The following is a 19,779-nucleotide window of genomic DNA, read 5'->3' on the forward strand; positions in this document are numbered from 1 at the left end:
TTCCAAGGTAGTATCTGTTGTCGGATTTGACTATTTTTCGATGTTTTTTTTTGAATTGATTTTTCAGTGCGTTCGAAAACAAAAAAAATCCTGAAATAAGGCTGCAAATTTTTCTGTATCTGTGGAATTTTTTTTGTAATTCTAAGAGTTTCTCCTTCGGTAGATATATAATCGAAGAGTTTCTCCTTCAGTAGATATATAATCGAAGAGTTCATAGGTAGCTATTAGTATCATGGAGTTTCAAAAGGGCTTGAAGCTGGAATCAGATATCAGAGAGAAAGTGGAGGGCCCGATTGATAGAGCCATTATAACAACTTTAGAGCGAGTTCAATCGTCTGATATCGAGGAGTTGGCTATTGAGAATTTGCATACGCAAGAGGGTGCTGGGTATGGAGATAGAAACCCGGCATCTACTAAGTCTGGTTCTCTTCAGCTGGCACCGCAGTGGGTTTATGGAACAACATTTCCCTTACCCTCTTCATCGAGAGATTTATCCACATCGGGGTCAGGACTAAGCTTAGCAGCCAGGGGCCAATTAGCTATTGCCCAACCCGAGGTGATACAAAACTTTCTTTTCCCTCTATCAGAAGCTTTGAAGGAGAAGATTATCAGGTATAGACAAAACTTGGTAAATCTTCTATCAGGGGATATCAGCTCAGTTGAGAATAATGGATTCAGAAATCCGCTTTTGGTGGTTGCTGGACCGGACTTTGTTCAGAATCCAAATCAGATTAAAGCCTGTGCTCAGTGGGTCGGTAAATTTATTGGGAAGAAGTTTAGTGATTTACCAAGAGAAGACATGCTTCCACCTCAAGTTGCTAGTTTATACCACTGTGAAGATTCCCTGAAATATAAGAATCTAATGTTTGCTATCAGAACAAACTTGTCGAAGTACAATCATGATTATAATCAAATTAATGACAAAATAAACTCTGTCATGACTTATGAAATAGAACAAGGGATACCTATATGTCGTGCTCTACTTTGTGAGTTGGCAGAGATTTGTCCAATTGTTGGTGATCCTTCAGACACTATTACTCCCCAATATCTATCTGATCTTTATTGTCTCGGATTTGTCAGCTCGACATTGATTGAGTCTCAATTGCACAGGGAATTAGTTTCTGGTTTATCTTATAGCATTGGGTTCCATACTCTGGATTGCAACCTAATTTTCAATAAAGATATATACAAGCATAAAATCAATTGTGCTTTGGATGCTATTTTTGCATCTTCTCAAAAGCATCAATTTTTGTCAGTAACCAAAATTGGAACTGTGGCCGTTGTTGGAACAATTGGAAATGAGGACACTTTTGCAATATTGCAAATCAATTCTGAATTGCATTTAGAAGATTTGGTTGAGTTGATTGATACGATTTACATGCACCCAAAGCTTAAGTTTAGTTCCCCCAGAATTATGTTAGATGTTGGGAAGATTAAAGAAGTTGAATATAACGATAAATTATCAATAATGAAACAATTGATGACGGATATTCGAACAAAATACAAGATTATTGGAGTTTTGATAGACAGCGGTGAAAATTATATCCCCAAAGGGTATCATATTGAATTGAACGAAAAACTTGATACTCTTTATATCGATTCAACTTTCAATTCTTTCGATCTGGAGTTTCACACTGAAAACATGCAAGCACATGAAAAGCTAATTCAGTTGAACAAATATTTTGTTAGAAATAGAATCTTCAAAACAATTAATAAAGGTGCCAAGAGTGACATTACTTCATCTGTCTCCGAAGCTTTGTCCTCCGCCGTTACTAATGAGCATTTGTATAACTATTATGAATATTTCATTAATGCCGATAGGTTCATTGAAGAGTTAGCAAATTTAAGTGATGCGAGAACGAGTCAATAGTTTAAATGGGTATATATTTCTATTTATGTATATGTATTGGCTCTAATTGCCTGTTCAATTGATTCAGTTACAGTCTTCTTCAAAGGTATAAAGTTGTAGCCCAAAAGAGTCTTTGTTCTCGAGTTATCTATGATACATGTGTTTCTTGACGCTTCAATTTGGCCACCAGGAGTTCCAATTGGTAAGCTACTCCTTAAATCAGGCAAAGTTTCACGAATAATATCCAAGATTCCCTGAGAGGTAAACCTTTCATAAGATATAATCAACCTTTGATTTTTGGTATTCTCATTCTCGAATGCAGCCAAGTGAGCTTTAGCAACATCTCTAACATCAATACAAGGGCCCTTGATTTTTGGTATAGGGCTATCAACATTTAGTTTTAAGATCTCATTGACCATTTCTGCCGATGTATTAACCGTTCCCTTTGCATATAAATCGAATGCTTGCGGTCCAAGTACCAAAGAAGGATTGACACAAGTCAAACTGAAAGGAAGATCCTCTTTCTTCATGAAATCCCACGCAGCCTGTTCAGCAAACTTTTTAGAGCCATAGTACCCGTTGAAAGCATTTTCTAAACTTTCTTCCCATGTAATCTGGTTCCAGCTAGTTTCGTCCACGGTTACATTACTAGAGTTATCATCCAGAAACGAGCAGTTTGAAACATAAGACGAAGTTAGAACGAATCGTTTTATATTCGAACCAAATGTCTTTACTGCCAGTAATGCATTTTGAGTTCCGTGAATAGCAGGAAGCATCAAATCCTTTTCTATTTCGTTGGTACTGTAATGAAAGGGAGATGCGGTGTGAATGAAAGTTGTAATCTCAGGATGAGTAGTTAAAACACCATCAAAAGCACCTTTGGCCCCAATATCTGGAATTAAAACATATTTAAAGCTCTTGTTCTCGAGTTGACCAGCCAATCTTTCACCTTTTTCCTTAGACCTGACCGAACCAATTACTTCATATCCCTTTTCGAGCAAGTATATGACAACATATTGAGCTATATAGCCCGTAGCACCAGATACAAATACCGTATCCAGCATACTCAACCTTCCTTAATATCTATGGATTATAAATTGGGTAGAGAGAATGGAAGTTCTTAACATTACGGAAATGCGTTTGGATGTCAAAAAACGAAAAAATCATTTTGATTATGCAACAACAAGTACGTCCGGAAATTGGCTGCGACAATATTTTGCACCAAAAAAAGAAAAACACTCACTACAGAAACGCAATATACTATGTTAATTGTTTATGACTAATTTAATAAATCTCGTTGTTTGACTATTGACTATCTGAACGTTGCCCAACATAAATGATTAGACTTGAAAATGAATGTGAAGACAAGTTTAGAGTAGGGATATTATAAAAAAGGGAATGTTATAATCTTCCAAAAGAGTTTAAGAATGTTAATGAAAAATTTATAAATATTGACCACCACCCAGACTAATCTCAACAATATGACAATTAAATTTTCTAAGCAGAAATATAAGACCTTATAGTTCCCACTTTCACTGAAATTCATTGTCAAATCGTTGTCTTTGAATGTTTCTGTAACGATGTTGCTGAATAAGGAGACGTTTAACTTGTCCAATTTTTCATTAACTTTTCTCAATTCTAGGGAAAGCGAAGTGTTGATTTCACCGATGGATCTATCACTGTTACTCAACAAGTTATCGATTCTAACAGCATAGTTTTCGTTAACCACGTGAATTAGTGATTTTATTTCATTCAAAAACCCATTAAATAAGGTTTCGTAAGCTGGTAGGATATCATCATTGATTTGAACTGTTGATTGGAAAACATTTTGAACGTGATTTTGTAGAATATCATCTAGCTTTGAATCAACTCTATCTAATAATTGTGGGTGAATATTAATAAGAAAGTTTAATTTTAAGAATAAGTTTTTATCGATATAGTTAAGACGAGAGTCTATTATCGATAACTGACGTTCTTTCAAACCTCTTAGTACAGGAGCAGACTTTACATTTGAAAATTCGTCAGTGAGTGTGTTATACTTCAATTTCACTTCATCCTCAACTTGCTCAGTTGGACTCAAATCAAGATCACCACCTGTGATGATACGTTTAGACTCAACTGGTTTGAAAGTAATTTTATTTATATCTAGTGACGTCTCTGTAGAATCATCATTTGAATCTACCTTGATAGCAGGGACACCATTAGCAGCTTTGGAATCATTAGCGGAAGAATCAATAGTAAATATATGCTTGTTGGTATTTTCTGAATTTGAAGAAGTTTTTAAAAGGGGTAGGTTTGGAGTCGAACGGGGACCCGTGGGAAATTTCTTGAATATTTTGATTGGTGAATCATCGCTATTTGATTGTTTAGAAGCGTCCACTTCTTCATCAGAAGACCAGGACGAAGAGGATATATTTGCACCATAGAGTTTTTTCTTAACTTTGTCACTTAAAGTTTTCTTTTTACTGGCATTATTAGACTTTGATCTTGATAATTGAAATATTCGGCTTTTATCACTACTTGAAGACTGAATACTTGACAGTCGTCTTTCCTTGATCTTTTTGCCTTTTTCGCTATCAAATTGGGAACCTGGTTGGGAAATCGAATTTAAGGAATCAGAATCATCGGGCAGGTCTTCTTTAAATAGCTTATCATGTAATCGATCTCTCCTTCTTGGTTTATTTTTCTTTAGCGAGGAGGAATATGAGGCAGGTGAAGGAAACCATAATTCACCATTTGGTTTTTTCAACTCATTCCAGTGTTCAGTTCTCCAAGACTTGTCGAAAACAAATTCTGATAATTCAATTGCCCATAACATATGCCAATTTTTTTTATGTTCACCACTATTTTTCGAACTAAAAACGTTACATGCGAGCGGTATAGTCTTTATACTTAATGGTCTTATTGATTCTTTATGTTTAGCCTTAATTTTACGATTCCTGATCACTTGCAAAGGGTTATAGACTCCTTCAATTCCAGAATGTATGCTATCTTCTTGATGTAGTTTACCCCAATCATAAATTCTTTGAATATACATGTATTTTAAGCCGATTGAGGATTTGACTTTCTCAGCACGGATTATGGTATCTCTTGAGATCACGACATTTGAGGAGGAGTCTCTTCTACCTCTCTCAATTTTGCTGATATTGTTTATATAGGAAGTGTCTTCGAGGGGATCAACAATATTATGCTCAGCACGTAAAACACGCCTTGTATCGAGAAATAATGAAGTCAAATGTTTAGCCAGTAAGATTTGGTCTTCATCAGTTTCGATATTAGGTGACTTGTTGCTTGATTTTGAAATTGGGTCAGAGGAGGTCGGTACTATATCGTTATCATGATTTGCTTCACCACCCGGAGGAGTAACCAATATATTGGAAGGGACGTCTTTTGATGGTTGAACGTCTCCTTCTTTGATGCCTTGACTTAATTCTTTATTACCTGGTGGCAGCCGATCCGGATTTTCCTCTTTAATTTCATCCAAGGAAATATCGAATTCGAATCCATCAGCTTTTGGCTTCTGAGACTGCAAGACTTTCCTGTAATGGGAATGGGGTTGTTTCCTAGTATTATCAGACATTTCATTAGTGGGGGCAGGTTGGGGGTGATCCGATTTGGCCTGATTATAATGATTGGGGTTATTTTCGTATTTTGAATCCTCGTCAGATAAATTATTGAATTCTGATAGTATGGGAATACCAGGACTTGACGAGCCCGAATTAGTACCATTGGATATCTTCAAAGCTGCCAAAGGCAGCAGGGAAGTTTTTGAAGATGCCGAAGCAGCCTTGACAGGAGTCATCAATTGTTTTTGATCTAAATCATCAAAAGACATACTTGAATTCGTGCCAGGAGATATTAGTCGCGAATTTGGGGATATTGGAGTTTTAGACGGCGACATTGGTGGTTTATAGAATTTGCATTGGTCGGTAAGGGTTCAAGCAAGGCTGACTTTTCGATATTATTTGAAAATCCTTAAAAAATGCAATGAACAAGACTAAATTGAGTTGACAAGGTAATGATCTCAACTGAGATGCGGATATATGTCTGCTTTTCAAACCAAGGCAAATACGCTTGTCTCTCTTTCCAAAGGAGCTAATTAGCTTTAAGTAACAGGCTTAACAGAGAAAGCAAAAATGAATATAAAAGAATTTATAAATCAGAAGGTAACAACCTGAGATTTAGTCAATAGAGTTGTTTTCTTACAAAAATGTTCCTATTGTACTTTTTACATTTTGAGTGAAAAAAAGTACATTGTTAAGGAAAAAGCGCAAGGATTAGTTGGATTCATTTTTTTTTTTTGTTCTTTGGTTTTTTGGTTTCTCTAGTGAACTATCTGTTGCCACCTTTGAACTACCGGAACTTAACTAAGATGAGTAAAGAGATTCAGTTTGTTAAGAATGATTGGGAGAAGTATGTGTCACACAATAAGTACTTGGTAGCCAATTACACTGCAGGCTGGTGTGGACCATGTCAAGCGATCAAACCAATTGTTGATCAATTGTATAATGATCCCGACCGCAAATACGCTAAAATTGAATTTGTTAGAGTGGATTTGGATAAAGAAAGGGAATTGGCCGGGAGATATCAAGTTAGCAGTATTCCTACTTTTATATTTTTGGTGAATGGTGAGGAAACTAAACGTATCCAGGGAGCCAATGTTCCAGAATTGACCAAACTGTTAGATGAATTCAGTGACCTTGCCAACAACGATTCCGACGCCGAGGTAAGACAGGGGAATGGCTCCAACGGGGGTGGGGCCGACATTACCAAGAGTGTGATTTACAAAGATATTTCGTCGTATATACCCAAGGGATATGAACTATTAAATGATTACTTATACTCGGGCCAATTCGAATCCTTGAATACAGTACCATTATACAAGAGTGAAGAACTGGACGTGAAAAACGTTTTCAGAATAAACGATACCCGCCCAAGTACGGTATACTCTGATTCTGACTCTCAATTGCTATTTTACATACCATTCACTCACATTACCAAGGTCTACTCGGTGCTATTATCGTTCAAGAAACCAGAATCTTACAAGCACGAAGAATCCATGGAACTCGACGAAGAGGACTTGCAAAACGAGACCCAGGTCCCAAACTTGTTGAAAGTCTGGCCAAATCATAACAATATCATCTCCTTTGATGACGCAAACGATTCGAACGCCCCTCACATTGAAGAAATCACCGTTGCTGATCAAGACTCGGAAACAATCTGGTACGAAGCCAAATTGAAGTTTGTGCGTTTCCAAAAAGTGCAAAGCTTAAATCTCTTCATCGACGGAGAAGACCAAGACTACCACACCTTATTGGACAAGGTGGTCATCATTGGGGTCAATGGCGAGTCTAAAGACCAGGGCAAGCTCGAGTAGACTACTGGTTTATCCTAAAGCATATCCGGTGCTCGAACCCACACCCGTACACACACCCGTACACCGCGAAAATGGCAAATACCGAAAGAAAAAAAAAATAAAGATACAACTACAATGCCTCTTGCACTCTTCACTTCCCTCTAGCCTAACAGCACTGACCGTGTTGATTGCAGTCTATAAGTATGTAAATAAGTAGCAATTTGATATACATCGTTTATTTGATATATTTCCTGTTTGATCCCTGGATAATGTTTTTTCCATTTTATTCTCTCACCTCCATATTCATTTTTTTTTTTTTTTCAGTGTTTTTTTTTTTTTTTTTTTTTTTTTTTTTTTNGTTTTTTAGCGATATTTTTTTTTGCCTGGTTTTCCTTGTAGTCTTTTTGGCTGGATTACTTCTTTTCCTCTCTTTTTTTTCAGTCTTTCGACTTTCTATTAAGACTAAGAGCTTTTATAATCATACTTTGGTGGTATAAGCTGTGCTTCATTGATCCATTCATTGCAATTATATATTTTTTTGCTTTATTACTGTTGAATTTGTAATTTTGCCTCCTAATATATTTTGGTGTCTTTCCAATGAGCTCGCCAGTATTATTGAAAAATTCCATCGGTCGCTTGTCTTCTGACCAACTATTGCTCCGAGCTTTAGGTCTACATTCACTTTCCAGCATTCGATTGTATTCTTCCCGTTGCAATTATCCATTAACTCCGGGCTTACATCATAATTTGAATTCAAAAACTGTTAATTTACCATTAATAGCGTCTTTTATAAGATATAATTCATCAACTTCTAAAAACCCAATAAAGAATAATGAAGACCAAATTAAGAATGCTGAGTTAATAAAGAGAGATCCTACCTCTGGACAACCAGCAAAACCCGAATCAAATCAATCCTTAATTAGCCCATCCACTAACCCCGAAGATTCTTCTAATACAGCAGTGGAAGAAACTGAAAAGAAAAAAACTATTTGGGAAAAGGTTAAGCATGAAGCTCAACATTATTGGAGTGGTACTAAATTATTAGGATACGAAATAAAAGTTTCTACTAAATTGTTATTTAAAGTGGCTGCTGGTTATGGTTTATCAAGAAGAGAAACTGCTCAATTAGGTAGAACCATTGTTGATGTTATTAGATTAGTACCATTTTCAATGTTTATTTTGGTTCCATTTGCTGAATTATTATTACCAATTGCCCTTAAACTCTTTCCTAATTTATTACCATCAACTTATGAATCGAAATCCGATCGTAAAGCTAAAAGAGCTAAATTATCGAAAACAAGAGTTTCAACTTCGGATTATATAAAGAAAACTATGGAAGAAAGTGGTTTGAAATTGTCTAAAAAAATTACTGAACAAGAAAGAGAAGCTTTTGTTTCATTCTTCCATACTATTTCAATGGGTAAAAGTCCAACAAATGAACATTTAATTCAAGTTGCGAGATTATTCAAAAATGATCAAGTTTTAGATAACTTATCAAGACCTCAATTAGTGGCAATGGCTAAATATATGTCTTTAAGACCTTTTGGTAGTGATTCGATTTTACGTTATCAAATTAGACATCGTTTATTAACTATTATTAAAGATGATAAAGCAATTGATTATGAAGGGGTTGAATCTTTAACTGTTCCGGAATTACAAATGGCTTGTCTGCAAAGAGGTATCAAATCTATCGATGTCTCTCCTGGTAGATTAAGAGAAGACTTAGCTACTTGGTTAGATCTAAGATTAAGACAAAAAATCCCTTCTACTTTATTAATTTTAGCATCTACTTATACTTATGGTGATCATGGTCGTACCATCGAAACTTACTATGATGCTTTGTTGGCAGTATTATCTTCCATTCCTGATGAAGTTTATAATGTTGCTAAATTAGAATTATCTGATGATTCGAAATTGAAATTGAATATCTTGAAGGAACAAGAAGAATTGATTAATGAAGAAAACTACAGAGAGAAAGATACTGTTAATAAAGTCAGAGATGAAATTAACTTGGATGAATATGAAGACACTGCCAGTGAAGGTATGAAGATTGAGTATGAAGATGATAAATCCGAAACCAAAAATGTTAAAAAAACTGAAGGTGTAAAACAAAATGAAGGAAAAGAAAAATAATTTCACAACCAAAATAGCTGAATACTGATTAGTTTATAATTCAGGATGCTTCCTGTTGCAGTTGGATGATTTCTGATATAAAACCAATAAAACTTTAGAAAAAAAAAATGAAAATTTTTTAAAAAACAAAAAAAATAACACCTAAAACGATACTTCATTGTCATTATCGATTCTTACCAATATATTTATTTATCACATTATATTCGCTTTTATGAGTTTCTTGCTTTTTTAGCTATTCTATTACTTCTTCATTGATTGTAAAAATCGAAAACAAAAAATAAAACGATTATATAATTTCTTTGTATATACATTCATCCTCTTGAAATCTACATTCATCATGATTAATTTTTGACATTATTTTAAAATTCTCTATTATACATTTAAATAAGTTTGCTCTTATTAGTTAGTACCAGTTGAACCAAACCCACCGGCTCCTCTTTCGGTATTAGTTAACTCTTCAGCACTGATTTCTTTGATATCCGCATTGATGATTCTTTCTAAGACCAATTGGGCAATTCTGTCACCCTTTTTAATTTCAAAATCTTTTTTGCTATGGTTAAATAAAACAACTTTAACTTCACCTCTATAATCAGCATCGATAACACCAGCACCAGTTGAAATACCGTGTTTAACGGCTAATCCTGATCTTGGGGCAACTCTCCCATAAGTACCAACTGGGACAATGATACTGATATCAGTGGCAACAAGACCTTGGCCTTGAGCTGGAATAACAGCTTCCTCTGATGAATATAAATCATACCCAGCAGCTAATGCTGAACCTTTGGTTGGTAAAGTAGCTTTTTCTGAACGCAAAAGCACTTTCAAGTCTTGAGCATCAGTTTCAATCTTGGTTTTCTTAAGGGTTCTTTCGTCAGCAGTCATGGTAAGTAATAAGTCGGTTTAGTAATTCAACTAAAAGCTGAAAAGAAAAGAAATAGTTTTGAAAATTTAAGATATACCGTACGCGTTTAGGAAGTGAAAAAAAAAAAAATCTGGAAAATGCTCCAACACTCCGCGTTTTGTGTGAAATATCAGTTCCAATAGTTTTTGCATCAAAACTTAAAGTTTTACAGTCAAAGCCTACGTAGGGAAGAAATGAAAAGTGCTTTTATTAATAAGTGTATGCAAAGGTTAACTGAGAAATGCATCGTTGCTGAGGGATTCGTATAGCTTTACTCGCAATACTAGAGGTAGGCCATTCTGATCTTCGAAAATGTTGAAGTCGGTATTGGACAACTTTAAACATTCGTCCTGGCTTCTGACAATGTCAACCTCTTCTTCATTAAGTTTGCGATCTTTGAAAAATATGGTTGATTGCCGGTAAAGACCCTGGAACATGGTCAATTGAATGAACAAAATAACCAAATCACTAACTATCAAAGCCGGTAAGCCAAGCACACATAATTTATACCAGATGTTTGATTCTGGATTATAATTCTGCGGCACTGATTCGCTGATAAATGAGACAAACCACCAGGTACCATTCTCTATTTTCTTTAAGTTTCCCGAATCTGCAACCAGTACCATCCAGCCAGCTACAAAAAAAGTATGGAAAACAGTAGTGATAATAAACTTCCAGTATATGATTTTACAAGTACCTCTTAGTAGTTGTGAGATTATCTGATCCTTAGTTGGTCTAGTGACACCATTGACAATAACTTCTTCATTCCTATGATCTCTAGTCATATGGTCAATGGCACTGGCCAACCCCAATCTTTCACTGCTATTGACAAAGCTTGGGCACAAGAGCTTTTGGACAATCAAGTGTAATACTATTGGGAACACACTTGCCGAGTGACAATATTTTATGAGTTGATAACCGGCTATAATGATAACCAAGGTATCTAGTTGATTTAATGCATGATATTGATGTTTTGATTTTTGAATAAGATAATGTTTCTTTTCGAAACTTAGTGATTGTTCGTGATCTATGACTTTTTGTGCTGAAGTTTCAAAGAACTGGGGATCCTGTCCCTCTATATTCGATTCATGTGGTGGCGGGTAATGGCTCGATGACTCCGTTGGCCGGGGAGGACTACTTGGAAATCCTCCTGGCATTGAAAAAAAGCTTGAATTCATGAAGGAAGGATTCTATCAATAGTTTGTATAAGAAGGTCGGTTACAATTAAATGATCATTGATATGTTTTATTACTCCTGAGAATACGTTTTTACACACTTGCACTTTTAGCTTGTTCAGTAGGCCCGGACACCACGGTTATAATAATAGAATTATCAAAAGCATATAAAGTAGCTACGGAAGCAAGAGTTTAATGATGAAATTAATATATTCAAAAAAAATGAAATTAGAATTTACAACAAAGAACGACCATGAATCGTTCTTAATTTATAAAAAGAAGACTGAATTTAAAGAAAAAATCCTAGCAATCTGTTTTAAATATATATAAAAGAAAAGAAAACAATTTTAAGCTTGATTAGATTTTTCCCATGCCAAATTAATCAAAGATATAGTAAGAAGAACGGAAAAAAAAAAAAGAAAAGTAGTGAAATTTTTTTTTGATTCGTTAACCTAACTTAATAAAGCACCAATGTCAGCTGGCATTTCTTCAATTTGAGTAGAGTAGAATTTTTCAATTTCTCTCATCATGACAACATCTTTATCGGTAACAAAGTTGATGGCAACACCTTTTCTACCGAAACGACCACCTCTACCAATTCTGTGAATATAGTTTTCTTTGTTAGCTGGTAAATCGTAGTTGATAACCAAGGAAACTTGTTGGACATCGATACCTCTAGCTAATAAATCGGTAGAGATTAAGATACGAGAGGAACCAGATCTGAATTCATTCATGATGGTATCTCTTTCAGATTGAGGTAAATCAGCATGGATAGCAGAAACAGTGAAACTTTGTTCTTTCAATTTGGTGGTTAACATTTCAACCTTAGATCTAGTGTTACAGAAGATAACGGCTTGAGTAACAGAGATAGAATCATATAAATCAACCAAACAATCAAATTTGTATTCTTCTTCTTCGACATTAACGTAAAATTGTTTAATACCTTCTAAAGTTAATTCATCTTTTTTAACTAAGATACGAACTGGGTTTTGCATGAATTTGGTGGTAACTTCCAAGACATCTTGAGGCATAGTAGCAGATAATAAGACAACTTGGGTAGTGGTTGGTAATAATTTGAAAATGTTGTAAATTTGTTCTTTGAAACCAGAAGATAACATTTCATCGGCTTCATCTAAAATGAACATTTTAATTTTAGAAGTTCTTAAAACACCACGTTCAACCATATCTAAAACTCTACCTGGAGTACCAACAACAACTTGAACACCGGATTTGAAAGCTTCAACATCATCTAAAGTGGAAGTACCACCAATACAAGCATGAACAGAAACATTCAAGTATAAACCAATATGAGTAATGACATTTTGAATTTGTAAAGCCAATTCTCTAGTTGGAGCTAAAATCAAAGCTTGAGTAGATTTTTCATTTTCATCAATTCTTTGTAAAGCAGAAATGGTGAAAGTAGCAGTTTTACCAGTACCGGATTGGGCTTGAGCTAAAACATCACGACCTTCAGTGATTGGTAAAATGGCTCTTTGTTGAATAGCAGATGGAGTTTCGTAACCGTAACCAAAGATACCTCTAACGATATTTGGTTTCAAGTTTAAATCATCAAAAGAGTAAACAACATTGTCGTAGTTAGATTCAATCAAACCAGAATCGACTTCAGTAATACCGTTGGAAGACATATTGTATTTATTATCAACAGCTAATATAAATTTATATAAAATTTAAAAGGAAAAAGGGTTGAACTTGATAGCAGATTGCTCTTATGTGTAATGATTTTACAAACTTTTTTTTTTTTCCTCCTTCTTCCTCCCTATACTTACAAGGTCTTCCCTTCACTACAATTCTCATTTTTTTCCAATTTTTTTTTTTGTTTTTGGTGTGAGACTGAAAAATTTTTATCTGTAAATCAAGTAATGAGCGGCCGGGTAATCCCCCGGAGCACGTGATAAGATCCGTACGTTTTTGGTAGTGCGCGGCGCGGTTTAATTTGGCACCCGTACATCTTCCTTTCTCCATTTTACGTTCTTATTGCCTTAAACTACTATCATTGCCTTTAACTACCTTCAGTTACATTGAAATACCATCAATTACGTTCTATTGCATTAGATTCGTTATATAATTGAGGGGGTCGAGCATGAGTTTTGTAGCTAAGTGGTTAGGTTAAGGCGTAAGGATGGCTGCTAAAAGCTTACGGTGGGTATAAATAAACTTTTATTATAAAGGGCATAGAGAAAAGCAGAGATACACTAGTCAAACACCCTTTCGGGTTTGATACTGTTTTGGAATTCCCACGGGAATAACTTGGGGGCTTTGCTGATATCTTCGGCACCAAGAACGGCGTCGTCTTGTTCTTCTTCTTCTGGGACAAGGACATCTTCTGCCAAACCCAACTTCATTAGCTTTTCGTTGACTTTGTTGAAGCTAATTGCATCGTTGCTCAAGTTTTCCACTGGATCCATTTTGGGGTCATCGTCTTCCATCACTTTACGTGGTTCAGGTTTTTGTAGAGGCATTAACAAGTGAGTTGGAATGTAATCCGAATCATGGGCGAAAACCCGCTCTGGCTGCTGGTCTTTATGGTAGCCAAACTCTTGACCAATATGGGAGTTTTCGGCTGCTAGATCTTTGGAGATTTCCTGAATTTTTTCTGGGGATACCGGGGACCCTTGGTAATCAATAATTTCATTTTTCTGTTGTTCTTGATTACCATTATCCCAGGCATTAATAATTGGTTTGAAATCTTCAATGAATGGCGGGTCTTTCAAAGTTTCGGATTTCGGTGGGGGTTCTTTGGCGGGGTCCCAAGTGGAATCTGCATTTTGAGAAATGCCGGGAATATGTTGATAATTTTTAGGATCACATAAATCAGCAGGCTTAGAAACATCAATTTCTTGGTGAGTGGTTGCAACTTGTTCGATTTCTTCTAAAACGTCATCAATTTGTTCATCGAATTCAGTAGGAGAATCTTGGGAAAAAATATAGTTTCCTTGGTCAAATATGACACTGTCGATGCTTTTACCACCGAATTTTTCATCCCAAATCTGCCACCAATTGCTGAAAATACCTTCTTTTGAAGATGAGGTCCAAGGTTTAAAGGGACCAATGAAATGAACTAGCTTCACTTGAGTATCTGGACCATCATAATAATTGAATGCAGCAGAATGGTATCTATTCAAAGTCTCATTAGTTGAGTCCAATTGAGATTGGTGATCAAAATTTGTTGGTTCATCATTTACCTTATTTTCAATTGGATTAGCAAAATACTTATACGCTGGGAGATATTCATACTGGGCAGAAGGGGTGGTATTATATAAGAACGGTAATTGAACCCAGTTGGAACTTTTCGTTGTATTAATAAATTCTATATTATTAGTATGGGCATTTAAAAGGTCGGTTACCCAATCTGGCTGCGAATTAAAATATTGATTCAATAAACCTTGGTCTGCACCATCAAACGATATTTCCAAATTGGAACTATTAACCAATGCAAGTAAATTATAGTAATCGACTAAATTGGGCTTCAATAAGAAAACCCCGGAATTGAAAACATCGGGGAATCCACTATCAGGCGCAGCTAAGATCTTATTTTCGGGGAAGTCAACCTTTAGCAAATTCAAAATTGATCCCTGTTCGTTACTTCTGGGAATATTTGGTAATGTGTCAACATCCAAATATAAAATCTTATCGAACTTATCATAAAGTGACCATAACTGGATCTTGGTGAATGTTTTGTCCAATTCGGGCCTACCTAATTCGTGAGATAACTTGTCCGATAAATGAGAAGTGAAAAGCTCAACATCGATTAGTTCATCATATATTTCCGATAATAAGGTTAATTGATATTCGTTAAAGTTATTTCTATCGATTAATAATGCTAATGTAACTTCGTAATCAGTAATTGCAATAATTTTGCGGATTGCTAACCCTAAAACAATAGCACCAGGTAAATAATTGGTATTATATAATAGTGAGACAACAGCATTCGTCATGGACGGTATAACTTTGGTTAAAAGAGAACAGGAGACGAATCACTGGGAAATTATAACCCCAGTATACTTTTAGATAATAAGTATGCTACTAAAGATAATAATATTATAAGGGGCAGATTTTACATTATTTAAATAATTAAATTGCCCCGAGAAGTGTTTATTTTTGGCCCCGAAATTAACCATTTCGAATATCTGAGACAACATGGACAATCATTTGTGGGGGAACTCCCGCTGTTGGGCGAATATTTACTACTCAACTTGATGGGTGGAGGTTACCACTCGAATAGTTTGAATAGACTGAATGATTCTATAGTATTGTCCTTGTATCAAGGGATACAGATGGGTGCTTTCCCTTTTTTTTTTTTTTTTTGCGGTCTTTAAGAAAGATCGGGGGATAAGGAAGTCTATTTCTACAATACAACATGGGTACCTTATAGATTTTTATGACATTAAATTAGATATACACACATATAACGTTTTCAATAAAAGGAAACACATTATCAAGTTAATGATTTGATATTAGTATTATTTTATAAATTAGAGGGAAATGCACGTTATATCATAACTTAACGGGAGTAAGACCAGACGTTCTTTAATAAACCATCTTGTTGGGCTAATCTGTTTAAAGAATCGTCAGCTTCACCTCTACCTCTGATGTGACCAGCTAAAGCGTAAGTGGTGTTAGAACCAGCAATAGCTCTACCTTCTTCGTCAACGTTGGCAATGTTGATTTGAACAGAAGCATGATCTTTAGCTTTGATGATTCTGTTGGTAGCAGAACATTTTCTTGGGACGTATAATTCGACCTATTGATATTGTTAGTATACAGTTATGTTGAAATGGGTCTTCTTGATCTAAATACATGGACTAATATATGGATTAAATCGGCTTCATCTATTCTTTTGTTTGATAAGGAAATATCTTAATACTCAACATTTGGTAATGTTTCATTAGCGTCTTCGACTGACACTTTTCGACTCAATAACGTTTCTTGATTCTCTGCCAGTATCTCCCTGCTAGTATCTCCGGTGGGTTCATTCAGTATTATATCATTACTTCATGTATTTAGTGAGGCCCCAAAAACTGTCATGACGGAACTATTACATACTAATTGACCTTTATCGTTTTCCATTTTGGCTGATGTTTAATATGTGATAATGAACAAACAAAATACTACTATATTTCAACTAGCAGTTTTTTTTTCCTTAATGAAGTCCATCAACAAAAATTTTCACAAACTGTGTGCAACCCGCACTGTATTTGTTTTTTTTTTTTTTTTTTTTTTTGGCTGTCGAGATTTTTTCGGTAGTCGCACTGTTGTTAGGGCTTGTGCCCTCTATCACGTGCTGTATTTTTTTTTCAATAGTTGCAAAATATATATGCATGCAAAATAAACGAATACATTCTATTAAATAATATACAGATAAGCTACTACTTCAATGCTAAGACTGCAACACTTTCAACGTGGTGAGTCTGCGGGAAAAAATCAAATCCCTTGATGCTTTCAACGTAATAGTCTTTACCGTTACCGGTTTTATTGATGAACCAGTCGACATCTCTTGCTTGAGAATGAACATTACAACTAATGTAGACGATTTTAGCAGGATGATAATCACTTAATTGATTTAAGAATACATCATCACAACCTTTTCTTGGAGGATCCAAGATGACTGAGGTTCTATTTGAAGGAGTGTCAATACTTCCAAAGATTTTTTCTGCTTTACCAACGATAAAAGTAGCATTTTCAATATTATTTGTTTTAGCATTACGTTCAGCAAATTTTACCGAATCAGCACTGACCTCTACACCGATAACCCTAGAGACATTTTTGGAACAGGTGATAGAAAATAAACCAGAACCGCAATAAGCATCAACCAAATAATTTGGTTCATTTGGTAATGAATTTGGAATTGATAAGTTATTTTTAACATAGTTAGTAACCGCAGGTAAAATCGAATTATTGTTTTGGAAAAATTCACCAGCGGAGAATTCAAAAGTGAATCCATTGATATATTCAGTAACAATCTGTCTTGGGTCAGTAACACAAGTTTTAATCAATTTTTCGTGTTTGGAATCATCATTTTCTATATTAATTTCAATTTTGGAAATTTCTTGAGTTTCTTGATTGACTGAACCTGGATGTTTTGATTCATCAAAGGTTTCTTCTTTAGTTAAAGTAGTAGTGTCTTCTCTTAATAATATGGTAGCACCTTTTTTATAATTTTTGAATTCCTTATGAAATTTAGTACGTTCATTTTTCATACCTTGATTAATAATCGAAGTACCAATTGAGCATTCTTCAATATCAAGAACAGAAAAATCACCTCCTTGAGCTTGTGGTCTCCAAGCTGGCTTACCTTTTGCACCAAACCCTAAACTAGGAGGGGTTGTTAATACTGGTTTAGAATAAGGTAAATTGAAATGAGGAGTTAATTTGGTTCTATAAGTAAATTGTAAAGGACTTGGTTCAGTTGAACTTATAGAAGGTAATTGATCATTCTTGGATAATATTGGGGCTAAATATTTATAAGCATTTTCAATGGTTTGTTTTTTGAAAATTAATTGTTGATTATAATCAACATTTTGATATTGACAACCAGAACATTTACCGAAATAACGACAATTAATTAAAGAATCGTTTCTATTAGGACTAGATTCAATTACTTCTAATAAATCAGTCTCAACGTATAATGGATGAGATTTGAACACCCTTATTTTAACGATATCTCCTGGTAATCCAAATGGAACAAGAGCAATCTGTTTACCATTTTCTTTGTTTGGATGATTAATTAATGTTAAACCATCACCATTTGAACTTAATCTTAATATTTTGGCATTTTCTACAATTCGATGGTGTTTATTGAAAGATTCAGAATCATTTAAAATTGAGCTCATGTCATTGGATATAGATTCTTCTTCTAGACCATGTTGTTGTAGTAATTCTTTGATTTCATATTGAAGTACCCCCATAGGAGATGTTGGATCAACTTCTTTAGCTTTATATTTTCTTTTATGTATTTTAGGTTGTTTCTTCTTCTGTTTACCTTGATCTAAATTAGGTTTTTTCGTTTCATTTTCTTCTCGACCTGGCGATACTGATCTTTTCTTACCTTCCAAGGGTTCGGCTGCTGCTGCAGGGGCCATGTTATCAACGTATATGATTTAAATATGGAGCTTTGAAGATGAGATGCACAATTTTTTTTTCTCTTATCAGATGAGCTCGTAAGCAAACTCGCGGGTGATTTGATTGGACGCCTACACCCGTACACCATTGTCGGGCATTTCATTTTCTACGCTCTTTCTCTTTTTTGGAAGAACCACCCGTACCTTTTTTTTTTCATCTTTTGAATTAGTGCACCTCGCCAATACCGTTTGCAACCAGTTACTTACACAATATGTTTCGCTTCTACGCCTAAAATTAAACAATTGACAATTGGATAAGATAGTCAATCCTCATGATGGGTTTTATACTGGGTACATAAGGTTGTTCACAAAGTCAACAGGACCCCATGCAACCGTTTAATTGCTTGAAAAATCGCCAATCCTTGATGATCGGTGCTAGAACCGATGTTGGCCTTGCGTCATGGTACAGTTTAACCTTTTAATCTAAAAGAAAAAGAAAAATCTTCCCCTGTTGAACAATAAAACGGGGAGGTTTAGTCTTGTTTTTCGTTCTTTATTTTCTTCTTTTCTATTAATTTTTTTTTGTTTTCGTTTTTTATTTTTTTCCTATTCATTATTTTTTATTCATTATTTTCTTTTGTATTTTTTTTCTTTTTGTTATTAATTTTTTTCTTAGTAATTTATTTCTTATTATTTTTTTTTTTTTTTGCATTAATATTTTCATATTTTATTTTCATAATTTTTTGTCGTTATTTTCTCTATTTGGTTTTCGTTATTTTCTCTATTTGGTTTTCGTTATTTTTTCTCAAAGCAGCACAGAGTTAATTGCCGATCGGCTCGCACAAAGTGCGATAGAACAGCACCGAAATAAAATAACCGACATCTAAATGATAAAGGGTCAGCCTGTGTAATGAACGAAACGTCTTAGTACAATAATCTTCATGTAATTAATCCAATTTACCTAGTTCCCAATTGACCCAACTGGTGGAAAAGGAAACAGAGAAATAACAGAAATGTCTGTGTATATGCGTTCCAGCTGAAAGTACGATTGACTATCCTACAGACATCTAACTAAATTTGCAATCTATTGTAAAGTTATATGTAATACACGTTAAAAGAATAATTTTTGAAAAGAATTGAAAATAAAAGGAAGAAAAAATATTGGGAAAAGAACAAAAACCAAAAACAAAATAAAAAAAAAAAAAAAAAAGAACACAACACAACAATATTTGCTTTTTATATTGCGGCGAGTGGTAATATTTTTACCTGGTACTATTCGTAAACGT

The 19,779-nt window shown here is 34.7% G+C and overlaps 10 protein-coding genes across 10 annotated transcripts; 3 read left to right on the top strand and 7 right to left on the bottom strand.

Moving 5' to 3' along the window:
- Nucleotides 1-232: 232 nt before the first annotated feature.
- HYPBUDRAFT_154465 (aldolase) lies at nucleotides 233-1,870 on the top strand (the record flags this gene model as incomplete). Its single annotated transcript, XM_020222041.1, has 2 exons — nucleotides 233-280; nucleotides 380-1,870. 2 exons carry the CDS (start codon nucleotides 233-235, stop codon nucleotides 1,868-1,870), a joined length of 1,539 nt encoding a protein of 512 aa, XP_020078466.1.
- A 7-nt stretch (nucleotides 1,871-1,877) lies between these two features.
- Nucleotides 1,878-2,925, bottom strand: HYPBUDRAFT_151181 (NADPH-dependent methylglyoxal reductase GRE2). Its single transcript, XM_020220366.1, has one exon. It carries the CDS (start codon nucleotides 2,911-2,913, stop codon nucleotides 1,894-1,896), a length of 1,020 nt encoding a protein of 339 aa, XP_020078467.1. The 5' UTR covers nucleotides 2,914-2,925; the 3' UTR covers nucleotides 1,878-1,893.
- Nucleotides 2,926-3,233: 308 nt separating this feature from the next.
- On the bottom strand, nucleotides 3,234-5,429 carry HYPBUDRAFT_100909 (uncharacterized protein; the record flags this gene model as incomplete). The annotated part of the gene is made up of 1 exon (XM_020218082.1): nucleotides 3,234-5,429. One exon carries the CDS (start codon nucleotides 5,427-5,429, stop codon nucleotides 3,234-3,236), a length of 2,196 nt encoding a protein of 731 aa, XP_020078468.1.
- Nucleotides 5,430-6,175: 746 nt separating this feature from the next.
- Nucleotides 6,176-7,448, top strand: HYPBUDRAFT_151182 (uncharacterized protein). The gene has a single exon (XM_020220367.1). The coding sequence runs from the start codon at nucleotides 6,222-6,224 to the stop codon at nucleotides 7,224-7,226; it is 1,005 nt and encodes a 334-aa protein (XP_020078469.1). The 5' UTR covers nucleotides 6,176-6,221; the 3' UTR covers nucleotides 7,227-7,448.
- A 354-nt stretch (nucleotides 7,449-7,802) lies between these two features.
- MRS7 (Mrs7p) lies at nucleotides 7,803-9,338 on the top strand (the record flags this gene model as incomplete). Its single annotated transcript, XM_020219928.1, has 1 exon — nucleotides 7,803-9,338. The coding sequence occupies one exon, from the start codon at nucleotides 7,803-7,805 to the stop codon at nucleotides 9,336-9,338; it is 1,536 nt and encodes a 511-aa protein (XP_020078470.1).
- Nucleotides 9,339-9,737: 399 nt separating this feature from the next.
- Nucleotides 9,738-10,220, bottom strand: DUT1 (bifunctional dITP/dUTP diphosphatase; the record flags this gene model as incomplete). Its single annotated transcript, XM_020218264.1, has 1 exon — nucleotides 9,738-10,220. The coding sequence occupies one exon, from the start codon at nucleotides 10,218-10,220 to the stop codon at nucleotides 9,738-9,740; it is 483 nt and encodes a 160-aa protein (XP_020078471.1).
- A 130-nt stretch (nucleotides 10,221-10,350) lies between these two features.
- On the bottom strand, nucleotides 10,351-11,464 carry HYPBUDRAFT_151184 (uncharacterized protein). Its single transcript, XM_020220368.1, has one exon. It carries the CDS (start codon nucleotides 11,394-11,396, stop codon nucleotides 10,470-10,472), a length of 927 nt encoding a protein of 308 aa, XP_020078472.1. The 5' UTR covers nucleotides 11,397-11,464; the 3' UTR covers nucleotides 10,351-10,469.
- Nucleotides 11,465-11,781: 317 nt separating this feature from the next.
- On the bottom strand, nucleotides 11,782-13,081 carry TIF (translation initiation factor eIF4A). The gene has a single exon (XM_020223806.1). It carries the CDS (start codon nucleotides 13,058-13,060, stop codon nucleotides 11,867-11,869), a length of 1,194 nt encoding a protein of 397 aa, XP_020078473.1. The 5' UTR covers nucleotides 13,061-13,081; the 3' UTR covers nucleotides 11,782-11,866.
- Nucleotides 13,082-13,485: 404 nt separating this feature from the next.
- On the bottom strand, nucleotides 13,486-15,415 carry HYPBUDRAFT_151186 (glycogenin glucosyltransferase; the record flags this gene model as incomplete). The annotated part of the gene is made up of 1 exon (XM_020220369.1): nucleotides 13,486-15,415. A coding segment is annotated over exon 1 (1,739 nt), but the record flags the coding sequence as incomplete, so codon positions are not given.
- A 379-nt stretch (nucleotides 15,416-15,794) lies between these two features.
- Nucleotides 15,795-18,549, bottom strand: HYPBUDRAFT_8791 (uncharacterized protein). The gene is made up of 2 exons (XM_020223807.1): nucleotides 16,820-18,549; nucleotides 15,795-16,176 (listed from the first exon to the last, which is right to left on the bottom strand). The coding sequence occupies exons 1-2, from the start codon at nucleotides 18,512-18,514 to the stop codon at nucleotides 15,937-15,939; spliced, it is 1,935 nt and encodes a 644-aa protein (XP_020078475.1). The 5' UTR covers nucleotides 18,515-18,549; the 3' UTR covers nucleotides 15,795-15,936.
- Nucleotides 18,550-19,779: the final 1,230 nt, after the last annotated feature.

The sequence above is a fragment of the Hyphopichia burtonii genome (assembly GCF_001661395.1).
Source record: "Hyphopichia burtonii NRRL Y-1933 unplaced genomic scaffold HYPBUscaffold_1, whole genome shotgun sequence".
In the NCBI taxonomy this organism is placed as follows: domain Eukaryota; kingdom Fungi; phylum Ascomycota; class Pichiomycetes; order Serinales; family Debaryomycetaceae; genus Hyphopichia; species Hyphopichia burtonii.